General features: G+C 42.8%; 1 protein-coding gene across 1 annotated transcript in view; it reads left to right on the top strand.

Moving 5' to 3' along the window:
• DNAH12 (dynein axonemal heavy chain 12) overlaps positions 1-12,192 on the top strand; it is a 1,449,067-nt gene that overhangs the window by 1,375,152 nt on the left and 61,723 nt on the right. Inside the window, exon 71 of the mRNA XM_085624669.1 lies at positions 10,022-10,226. Coding sequence (XP_085480795.1) covers positions 10,022-10,226 — 205 coding nt within the window. The remainder of the gene's footprint in view (positions 1-10,021; positions 10,227-12,192) is intronic.

Genomic DNA, 12,192 nt, shown 5'->3' with positions numbered 1-12,192 from the left:
CCTGACTTAGTTGCTGGGGAACTATCGCAACACAGAGAAAAGCGCAGCCTCGTCTTGTACATGGGACGACAGGCACATGCGATAAAAGGAGGCAGTGGAGCTGGAAGGAAGCAGAGAAGAAAGAAAGGAGGGGTAATAAAGGAAACCGAGGAAGCAAGAAATGAGGTGCGAAAGGAGACTGAAAGAGTGTTGAAGCTAGGGGAAAAGGCATGGAGGGGACAGGAAGAAATGGCGAGAGAGAGACATGGAGAGAGAAAAGAAAACAAGCGTGAGGTAGAGGCACAGAAGGAGTAAAGGAAGGAAGATAATGTTAGAGGCATGAAGGAGGGACATAAAGTAGAGGAGAGTCAGATGCCTGGAAGGAAGGAAGGGAAGGATGTAAGGGAGAAACTTTGCACATCACAAAACCCTTGTACTCTCGTGCACACACGCACAGCATAGCACTTACCTTCATTGTAACGTCTAAGTTAAAAAACACTCTGCAATCTGCATTGGCCGAGCAAAGGGCAGGCACCCAAAACCCCGAAAGAAAAATTAAGTTACATCCCTTCAAATACACACGGCTCACAGCACTGGGTATGTAGCAACCGTGCTGGCCTCCCCCTTGTATACACCCTGCCCTCGGAGCCCTCTGGAGCAGCTAGTTAGCTGAAGGGCTGAAGTCAGGTCCCTGATACCAGCTGTGCAAAGCGGAAGATAATTACAGCTCATTAAGTTCCCGCCAAACTAACCAAAACAAAGTTTTACTAATTATCTGCAACAGAGAACAAAGTCACACTTAAGGATTGTCTCACCTATTACGGGTCAACTGGCCCTCTTTGTCCACCTTGGCACAGTTGTTAGACTGCTTGTCTCCGGCCTCTAGCTGTGCTCGAGCTGGGAGTGTGTTAGATTGAAAAGAACTTTCTGGAGCGTTCCTGTCAGCTTTCCCTAACGCAGGTAGAAGACTGAGGATTTCGTCAGCTGCGGAGTCGAGTCGGACTTCTTACTGCAGCACTCATGAGCACAGAGTCGGGGGCCGGAGGAGACCCTGGGAAGGGACTTGGATGGAGAGAAAAGGTGCACATAACAGGTGTGAGGTAGGACATGGACAGAGAGGTGCGCCATGACAAAGGGTGGTCAGAGCCTCCCACTGAAACACCGGAGCTGCAAATGAATGATGGCAGCCATTCACACAACCCTGCACCAGCAGCGCGGGAAGCAGACACCTCGAGTCTGCGCAGTTAGTCTTCAAGAGTCCAGATGACAAACTGCGCAAACTCGACTTCCCACCTGCAGCCTCTACTACGCCTTTCCCAGCTTGTCAGAGGGCAGCACCCACCTCCCTGTGACGTGTTGGGAAAGGGTGGGATGTCATCCTCTCCACTCCCTGACTGACGTGAAGCCCCTGGCGATACAGGGCTTGAGCCTGAAGCGCCCGGGGCTAACTGTAGTCACACGTCATTAGGGGGTGGAGACTGCTCCCTGAGGTTATGTTTTTGCCGAGCTGATGACCTCACAGGCCTCAGGGCTGTGAGCTCGTCAGCCCGGCAAAGAAGACTCGGGGCCAAAATGGAATGCATAGGCTTGGCAGCCAGGGTCACATGACATGACACTCGTGATCACTGCTGGTCGCAGCAACAACAGCCCCGGACTGGCCCCAAGCAAGAAGAGGTGTGTGTAATTTATTTAATTTTTTTACTGATTATTTGAATTTGGTTTTATTTTTGTAGTAACCAACCCAGGGGGTGAAAGTAAAGGGGGCGGAGCCCCGACGCCCTCACGCATAAACCGCCACTGCTCCAATCACAGAGTCATTTTTAAGGATGTTCCAATTTTTTGTGATGATTCTCTTGATTTTCTGCGAGTCTGACCCAAAAGTCATGATCACTCTAGTGGTTTCTTCCTCAGTGTCAACAAAAGGAGGTGTGTCAGAGATGGTTTGAGCCCTTTCTGTTTCTGCGGCACGTGCCAGTGCCTTCTTGAGTACCCAATTAGGGTATCCTCTCTCCCTGAACCTAGTTGTGATGTTTAGGCTTTCGAGCTTATATGCTTCTTCAGTATTGCAGTTTCTTCTCGCCCTCAACAGCTCCCCGAAAGGGATACTCCACTTGAGAGTCTCCGGGTGGCTGCTGAGGGCGTGAAGAACACTGTTGCCTGCTGTGTTCTTACGGTACAGGGATGTGTGTATTCGGTTATTTATGATTTCCAATTTGACATCCAAGTAATCCACCTGTGTTTTACTGATGGTCCCACTGAGTAGAATATTCAGACTGTTATTGTTGAGTTTGTTAATGAACTCTTGTGCTTCCTCAGCAGAGCCCTTCCATACAATAAACAGGTCGTCGATGTAGCGAAGCCACATCGACACCAGTTTCCAGTCCTGTTGTAGGGACGGATGGGAACGTATGCTCTCCTCCCAGCTCCCCATGAAAAGGTTGGCGAAGCTGGGAGCAAAGCACGACCCCATCGCCGTCCCATTCACCTGTCTGAAGAGGGCGCCATTGAACAAAAAAATATTGTTCTTCAAGCAGTATTCCACCATCACGAGGAGCATCCTCGTGTGTTCACGTAATCTGATGGCCCTGTACTTTAAATAGTGTTCACATGCCTCAAGGCCCTGTTTATGGTTGATAATGGTGTACAAACTATGTACATCCAGAGTGATGAACATGTTGTCATTGTCCCACTCTAAACCCTCTATTTTCTTCAGAAAGTCCTTGGTGTCTTTGATGTAGCTATCCAATGTAATCACATACTCTCTCAGGAAATGATCAATATATTTGGACACACGTTCCGCCACGCTCCCCCTTGATGATACTATAGGCCTGCCTGGTGGTCTCTCTGGATCTTTCTGTATCTTGGGGAGAAGATAAAGGACTGGGAGGACCGGATAGTCTTGTTTAAGATATCCATATTCCTCCCGCGTCAGAATCCCTTTGTCATTCCATTGGGCCAATAGTTCCCATATGGTGTATAGATATATATATTCACTTAAAAAAACCATAGGTTTCACACAAGTTATAGTTAGCTGTACATTTCACTCGTAAAAAACCAATGAAATTCCACGTTATAGTTAGATCAGGTAACTATAACCTGCGCGCCCACAATGCACTGCTGATGACGTCACATATTACATCACTTATGACATGGTCAGTGACATCACTCATGACATCAATGATGACATCTGAAATGACACATTGTGCATTGCGGTCGCGCAAGTTATAGTTACCTGATCTAACTATAACGTGGAATTTCATTGTTTTTTTACGAGTGAAATGTACAGCTAACTATAACTTGTGTGAAACCTATGGTTTTTTAAGTGAATTTGCAAGGTTTTTTAAATGCTAATTCCTAACTATAACGTGTGTGAAACCTATGGTTTTTTCAGTGAATTTGTACGTTTTTTTAAATGCTAAGTTATGTATTTATTTTTAATTTTTGCGCGCACGGTGCGCTTCGCGCACCGTGCGCGCGCAGTGGGCACTCGGTGCGCTTCGGGCACCGAGCGCCCACGTTGCGCATTTCGTACCGTGCACGCCTCGCCATTTTTTACAAAATATCAATTGGTTTTTTCTCCCTTGGGGGTCCTTAGATTTCTATATTAAATGTGATTGTTAATTCTTTTTTTTTTTTTTTTTTTTTTTTTACCGTACACGTACGGTAAGCTTACCGTACGCGTAATCCGCGATTTTTTTTTTAAATTATTAAATTTATTTTTCATACTTTTTGGTCCTTTGTGAACCCCCTGACGAACGCTAGGGGGTCTGCAACTCTCTTCGTTGCCCCCTTTTCATGTTATCAACCTTTGTTTTTCAGTGCGAGAGACAGAAAATGGCGGCCGATACTTTCTGATTTCGACCGATTCGAATGTTTACAGTCATGTAACCACCAATCAGAATTGAGCTCGCGCACGGCACCGTACGCATACGGTAAGCTTACCGTAAGCGCACGGAGCGCGCTTACAGATATATATATTGATTTAAATGCTATTTTCTCAGGACCTACTGAACAGATTTACACCAGACCTACAAAAGGCACATCCCTGACCTGAGGACTACCTCTCTGCCCAATTTCAAGTAATTCTGTTCAGCCGTTCGGGCTGTAGCTCGGACTAAAGGTCCTATGGGAAAATGCATGGGGAAAACGCGTTTTGGGACCCCTCTTTTTTCTCAGCCCCCGCTTGACGAATTCCCCCTGAGACTTTCAGGGTAGGAGCGGAGCGTAGCGCCCCATTAGTTTTGAAAAATTTGCGAGGATTCGTCAACCGGCGCCAAAGTTATTCCAAATAGAATGTTGCGGATTTCCTATGGAAACACGGTCCTAACTATAACTATCTACTGGCGACCGCCAGTAGATAATATAGATAGATATATATATATTAGTGTGGATCTATATATGTATGTATAGTATGAGCTACATAGTTGTGGGCATTATTAATTATTTATGGCAGAATCATATCTGGATAATCGCCATCTTTTCGTCTCTACGGGTTTTATGTGTTGAGGGACCCTTGTAGTGGTAATTAATATCTAATGTTCTTGGGTTGGTCTTTCCGACTTTACAATGAATGGGTTTATTTATCTAAGCTCTATGTGGATGAATTGTGGAACCCCTTTTTTCTGGGGGTTTTAGGACGGGATCTAATACTTCCTTACTGGTGTAGGTAATTGTAGTTTACAAGGTATTCATTGTTGCCCTTGGCCCTTCTAGTCCATAGGCTCATTTCACCCTTTAGGGGTCACGTAATACTATCCTACTGTTGACTGTTGTCTTCTGACCTAGTGTTATTCAGTTGTCCTTTAAACATGGGATTTTCTGTGCGGGTAAGATTGTTTTTATTTACATTGCCTGTGGTTCTTGCCACATTTTTTATAAGGAGCTCGTGCTCTTTTTCATCTAATTTCTACGTACGTCTGGTCTATTGTTAATTTCGACCAGCTGGTTCTCCCGAAGAGCTTTTGTAGGATTTCTGCGCAGATTCTCCTCCGGGTGTGTATCTAAGGTATTTAATTCAAAATTTGGGAATCTGTGACTAGATATCTCTATTAGATGAACAAGTTACTTACCTTCAGTAATACATTATCTGGTAGAGACACAGTCTAGCCGCAGGTTCCTTAACACCCTACCCATCCTCCCCACTCTACGAACGCTTTGTAGTGTAAGAGGTATTTCCTTTTACAACCCCAGTTTATGCATCGGTGGTCAGTGTTTCAAATAGCTATGTGCTTTGTCGAACCATTTCATATTCCCTTATAGAACTTGTCTGGGTGTAAGGGTTTCACGCTTTTTCAGCACTTTTTTTATACAAGAGTAATCGGTCTTTCATGTAGTTGTGTGATTCAACAAACCATTTGGTCTTACCTTGTAGATCTTGACTTAGTGTTGCCATACCATTCATGTCTGTTTTCCAGCTATTGTTTCAAAGATACATTGATCTTTTTTGGCTTACTGTTCCCACAGCCACTTTCTATAGTAGCTCAGAGTAGTGGCGTGGAAGGTTTCATAGAAGAAACTGACTTGCACGCGCTGGTGGGGACTTATATCGTTCCACTGACATCACAACCTGAGCCGAGGTCATCACAGAGTCGTACAATGCCGTCCCTCAGCGCGCAGAGGAACTGCTGAAACATTTCCAGATCCAGTCTGACGCCTGAGAAAATAAAAAAATTAAGGCATCTGCGGCTAGACTATGTCTCTACCAGATAATACGTTACCGAAGGTAAGTAACTTGTTCATCTGATATAGACATCTAGCCACAGATTCCTTAACTTTTGAATTCTCTTCAGGCGTCAGACTGGATCTGGAACTTTTTCAGCAGTACCTCTGCGTGCACCGGGATGGCGCTGTACAACTCCGTGATGACGTCGACTCCGGTTGGGATGTCAGTGGAGTAATATAAGTCCCCTCCGGTGTGCAGACATCAGTTACTTCTTTTGCACGTTGTAATGCAGATCCAGAATAGCGGTTCCTCGGGCCGTTTTCTGGCCTACTTTGACATTTTTTTCCAGTTGTCTTCAGGTTTTAAGCCTTATGGATCTTGTACTCGACAAATGTTAGTTTTAGACCTGCATTCCATTTGTATGTGGTGTTTAGGGGAACACCATGACTCTGAAGATTGCAGCTCCTGCCAGAAACTGAAGCCAAAGCCACTCAAAGAACACCGCATGAAACTACTGGGAGCGCAGCTGTCGCGGTCCTCAGAGACTTCACATCGGCCTTCATGTGGCGTGAAAGGTTTCACAGAAGAAACTGATCTCCGCGTGCCGGAGGGGACTCCACTGACGTCACAGCCAGAGTCAACTTCATCATGGGGTCATACAATGCCATCCCCCGGCATGCAATTGTACTACTGAAAAATTTCCAGCTCTAGTCTGACTCCTGTGTAGAATTCAAAAGTTAAGGAATCTGCGGCTAGACTATGTATCTGCCAGATAATGAGTTACCAAAGGTAAGTAACTTGTTCATTAAGGGGACTATCACCTCGAGAGTACAGGGCGGACAGACTAATAGAGGCCCTCCCCAATCTTACCAAACATCAAAAGTTGACCCTGAAGAGCACTAGATCTGTAGCATGAAAGGTTCCACTACATTATAGGCCTCACAAAAATGGAAGTGAAGCTCAAAGCAAAAATAGCAGTGATGGAAGAGTTGCACTGATGCTCAGGGAATTTCAACTTCACACAAGGCCTGAAGCTGTGACTCTGCCAGAGGCTCACAATTCTTTAGGCCAGATTACAATGGGGCTGCAAAATGTAGATGTAAATTGCGTAACTGATAATTAGGGCTAGGATGAGGTAGGTTAATTAGTGGGTGCTTCCTATTTGGATGATTCCTAATCACATTTTACCACCTACTTCAAATAGGTAGGAATCCAGTTACAAATGGGAAGGGGATAATTCCAACCCGGCTGGGTACACAAATTGGAAAGTAGAAGGAATAAAAAGGAGTATGGGTCTTTATGGGTATGGGTTTGCCAGCACGGGTGCTGCCAGGACGCGCGATTATTCGTTCTTTCAAAAAGACACACCGAACACATACTCATGTTTTGCCCCTTCGTTAACATCGCTGTGATTACTACCACACTTTTGTTGCATTGACCTCATATCTTTTAAATATATTACTTGTTGGACTCTTACCCATCCTTTACTAGCGGCACCATTTTCGTTTTTTGTGGACAATCAAGCTAACTGATACATACCCGTTTTTGTGATTTATGAGACGTGCTGATCGCCGGGTTGTAATTATCACCGGTGTTTCGATTACCTTAAAATTTAGAGTCCTCCGACAGACCCATACTCCTTTTTATTCCTTCTACTTTCCAATTTGTGTACCCAGCCGGGTTGGAATTATCACCGGCTTTGGGCCTCCACCACGTCCATGCTACTTTTCTCAGCCCTGAAGAGTCGTGGGATTATCTTTCCCTGACGAAACACGTGTCGGCTGGTTGCGCGTCTCTAAGGAAAAAAGAACATCTATTTCCATTGAAGAATTTTGTATATTTTGCTGTCTCTACTGTAGTCTTTACTGGCTTTTAACTTTTATGTGTGCACAGGATTATATTGCATTGTTTTGTTGTACGGTTTTCCCTACACACATTAAGGGGTTAGAAGGGTTTGCCCTTCCTGTATAGCACCATACTTACCCGTTTACCCGTACACTCTCTACGCACATTTGCCGAGCGCCATTACTTCCTATATACCAATACCCTTTTCACGAATTTGCAAATGGGAAGGGGTCCCATTCCCCTTTGTGAATGATAGCGAAAACGTTTTTTAAGAGCAGGCAGAGGTCCCACGAACCACTGCCTACACGAAAAAAATTAAACAGAAACATTTCATATGTCGTTTTGAAACGCATCCCATTTTCCTTTAAGGAAAAAGGACTGCATTTAAAAAAACAAAATAAGTCGATTTATTTAAATGTAAACACAGACATGGTGGTGTGCTGCCCCAGCAGGCCACCATCCCTGTGTTTTCAGCGATTCCCAATGGATCGCTAATTACAACTTACCTCATGAATCGATTGGGTTCGATTGTGACCCCCTTTGGGAATCACTAAATGGGTTTGAGACACATTACTACATCACATTTTGCGACTTCGTCATTGCGAGTCGCAAAAAGTTGCAATTAGGAAATTGCTAGTCATACACGTCATGTGGGCCTCTGACTCTAGCTCCTACTTTGATTCTTTGAAGATTGTCATGGACTATGGGGGATTGATTTTGATGTACTCTTTTATATTTTGCCTCTTATCTCAAAGTTATTGTTTTCTCAAATAAGTTCAAAGAAAAATGTTCATTGCCAATTATTTTCTGTTTTATATATAACACAGCTTTTCCTGAGGTAACTTTGTAAAACAATTATCACAACCAGCAAAAACACACCTACCATTTTCTTCATCACTGCTAACAAATGGATTTCCAATCCTTAGGTAATGGAAAATTAGTCTATTCTGGAAATCAGATAATGCAACAGAGTGCTAAAGAAAAGATGGGTCACACTCATGTTTTTCAACTTAGACTCTCATAACGATTGGCATAGGAATTAGTCCACCCTTTGAGTTAAGGGGTACCTGTTACTCTGAGGCCAATGAAAATGTTGGCCATTAAGAGTTGAACCCTGTGGGTCCACTAAGAAATGAGGAATTACTGGGGAAATCTGTAATTCCGTAACCCATTTCTCGGATAACTCCTCATTTCACCCCTAAGATTTCCTTGAACATTTCAGCTGCTTTCAGCAGCAGAAATCGCGGACTGAAAGTAAACAGATCTGCAGCATTTTCATAATTGCAGTGGGGCCATTAAGCACTGCTACCAACCCATTAAAATTGAGTGGTCTCACTTAATGAGGGCCCTAGAGGGAAGATATCAAATAGGTGTGCTATCAACCTGAAAAGGGCATATTTACACAGTTCAATAAAATAATGTCAAGGACTGTGCTTGAGGTTTGTAGTTGGAAAAGCTAATGACTAATCAAAAATGCCTACCTTTAGGATAAGCAAAGCTCAAAAGTGACTGCATACAACAGAAAACTAGACTTTAAGATTTTTCTCCCATGTAGATGGCGTATTCATCAAACCTGCAAGTCAAGGAACATAAGTACAGAGCCCAGTGAACACTATTGTTATGACTCCCACACTGGTATATATCAGTGAGCAAAAATAAATTAAAACGTAGAGAATTTATTTAGGCAAGTCGTAAGACCTCTTAGGAAACTTTTTCCTAAAGAGAAGAGATTACAACCAATTCCCCTAATGCTATAAATATTGATATTAGCAACCTATTTTCATGTATCATTTGTTCTGCATTCCAGTGATAGGTATTGGTCTTGCAAATTAGGCTGCTCAGTAAAACTGTCAGTGTTTTTTCTCTACCTGTCGCCTTTTTGAAAACATACATTGATCCCTGTAATCCCTAAATTTCGATTCTACATTAGAAGCCATTATTTAAGGAGATGGCGGTTCCAGATTTAGTTACTATTACATTCCCGAATACATACATTAGTAGGCCCTGAGTCCCAGGAATGCTCACATAGCTATCACTATCCTGCACCTCAGGGTGATATCCTAGTTTTGCGAGCTTAATTGCAATTGCAATGAAGTAAACAATAGTAAACAAATACTAAAGCAAAGTGCTCATGGATTTCTCTAAACAGGAAACACGTACTCTTGGCACAGGTCACAAAAATCAAGGGTTTCTTTCTACTCTCCAATTGTAATGGGAACAGAATACTGAAGCAAAAGCTCAAAGTGGGTCACAGAACCCATAACTTTTGCTGGGTAAAAGAGCAACAAATTAAGCTGGTGGTGATTTACCTTATTCTAAGTGTTCACAGAAATGTTTCTATTTGATTTTACATAGCGCCATTTTTGTTTTGTCCCTACTTGGTGAGTGAATGGCTATTATGTAAGGAGTGTCTCCGAATTTTTTGTGTGTGTGGTTTGTGAAAATACTAATGAATTTGTTTTTGATGTGCTCTTGATGTTCCTCGGGTACTACATTCCAGGTTTGCACTAGCATGGCTGTTCTTGTTATTTCCAGTTTATTAAGAACCATACGCAGAACACTCCAGAACCTTCAAAAGGCGATCAAAGGACTGGTTGTTATGGACTCTGAGCTGGAAGCCATTTCTGGAAGTTTACTTGTTGGGAAGTTTCCAGAGAACTGGGCTAAACGGTCCTATCCAAGTCTTAAACCATTGGGAAGCTATGTCACCGATTTTCTTGCAAGGCTCAAATTTTTACAGGTATGTCAAAATATGGTACATATTCATATGTGATGACCGTATGTATTTTCACACTTCCTCTTATGTTTTTACAGGTTAATACTATATAAAATAAACTGCATGTAAGAGGAGTTATCAAAGTTGTAAACAAAACGACTTACATTGTGTGTGATTTCACACAACTCAACATGTCTTTTGAACAGTGATACATAATCCATGTGAATAAGAAGGGGAATATTATTTTGTAAATCATGATTTGAAGTTTCTCCCATAGTATTGCTCTCAAATTCTATCTCAGAAATGTACCTGTTTTCCTTCAGGGGTCATTTCCAAGGTTGGTCCATCAAACATGTACTCATCATATGCTCATCATTATTCTCAAGTCTCCTCCCTTCCCACAAGTTTAACCATCTACCCTCTCAAAGCTTCACCATTTTGAAGTCTTACCTATCTTCTAAAAACATGTGCAACCTTCTCCACTCCTCTGACACCCGCCACACTCTGGTATCCCTTATAGTCATTCCTGTGTGCTGTTTTAGCACTGACCTGCTGCACTGCTCCCCCTACTGAAAGAGCAATAACTGCCTGTGCCTAGCTCACATTCTAATCCTTATCCTAATCTGCTAAATCGCTGTGCGAATACCACAGCACATCTCAAAGGATACTGTACTTTTCTTTTTATGTTTTACTAGTCTAGTTGAGATTTGGTACCACAAACACCACTGAGCCCTAGTTCTGTCTCTGAATACACCTGATGATCACATGATTTTTCCATGTTTAATCCCTATCTTATTCTTTCAGGCTGGGGAACTACTCTCCCAGAACATTTCACATCCCAGTTGGGTCCTTTTTAAACCTCGCTTCAACCAGATCATGATGTTGCATTATTGTGGACATAGCCTATTTGGAAAGATTGCATTGGTGTTCAATGCTAAAATAGGTTTATTTATTTTATTTTTTTTAACTTTTATTTATCAATTTAGATGAATGTTACATACGTTGAAATTGCATAATATCAAGGCATTCATACCAAAATGACATTTCCGTGCATGCACCAAATACAAAAATCATTCGAAAATGTATATTTCTTTCTTATGTCCTTCCATCTTCCCAGGTAATACTATAATACATTTCTCCTGGCAATTTGACATTCCTCACCTATAAAATCGTTCTTTATCTGGTATTTGAGGTTGACTTAGGTGCACCACCCTTTTCCCGCCTTCCTCCTTTGCGCATTTCGGTTAAGGGTCAATCTCCCGTAGACCCACTGCTATATTATTAACTGTTTTTTTGCGCTTCGTGTGATATACGACCTCTGCCTACTGTAAGCCATCTGTGACCCCCACCCAATCGTTATCACTTGCCACCTTCGTTAGTTTCTTCAGCTGGGTATGCCGTTAAATATGTCTTAAGAGGTTCCCATATGTCTCTGGGGTGCGATGTGATTGGGAGTAATTCCTCATATGTTAGCAATTGTTCTTGACAATATACTAAATCTTTTATCCTTTCCTTTAATTTAGGGGCCCTCCCCCTTCCCTATCTACAGGCCAGTCTACGCTTAGCCATTAAAAATCCAATTGAAGTGTATTTTCGATACTTTATGTCTGCTTGTTCAGGGAAGCGCCAGTGCTGGAGATGGCGCTATCTTCTGTGATGTCATTTGTTCCATTGCTTCAAAAACTTGTCGGCAATATTCACTATTACAATTCCTGCCAGGGGTAAGAAATGTGCGCCTTCCACCCCACACCCGTCACATCTATCACTGTCCCTCAACTTATACTTATACATTTTTACAGTTGTATAGTATATATGGCGAAGAATTTAAAATGAATGATACGCAGCCGGCTGCTAGCAGAGACCTGTTCAGTTTGTGTACAGCAATAGGTCCATTGTCGATCTGTCAATGCATATCCCAAATCCTTGTCCCACTGTTCCCTTGCTGGGCACTGATCAATAGCCTGCTCACTATGCACCTTATGATACAGCA

This window comes from Triturus cristatus, chromosome 9 (assembly GCF_964204655.1).
Source record: "Triturus cristatus chromosome 9, aTriCri1.1, whole genome shotgun sequence".
In the NCBI taxonomy this organism is placed as follows: Eukaryota; Metazoa; Chordata; class Amphibia; order Caudata; family Salamandridae; genus Triturus; species Triturus cristatus.
The sequence above is the reverse complement of the archived record's forward strand: the minus strand, read 5'-3'. Positions and strand labels throughout refer to the sequence as shown.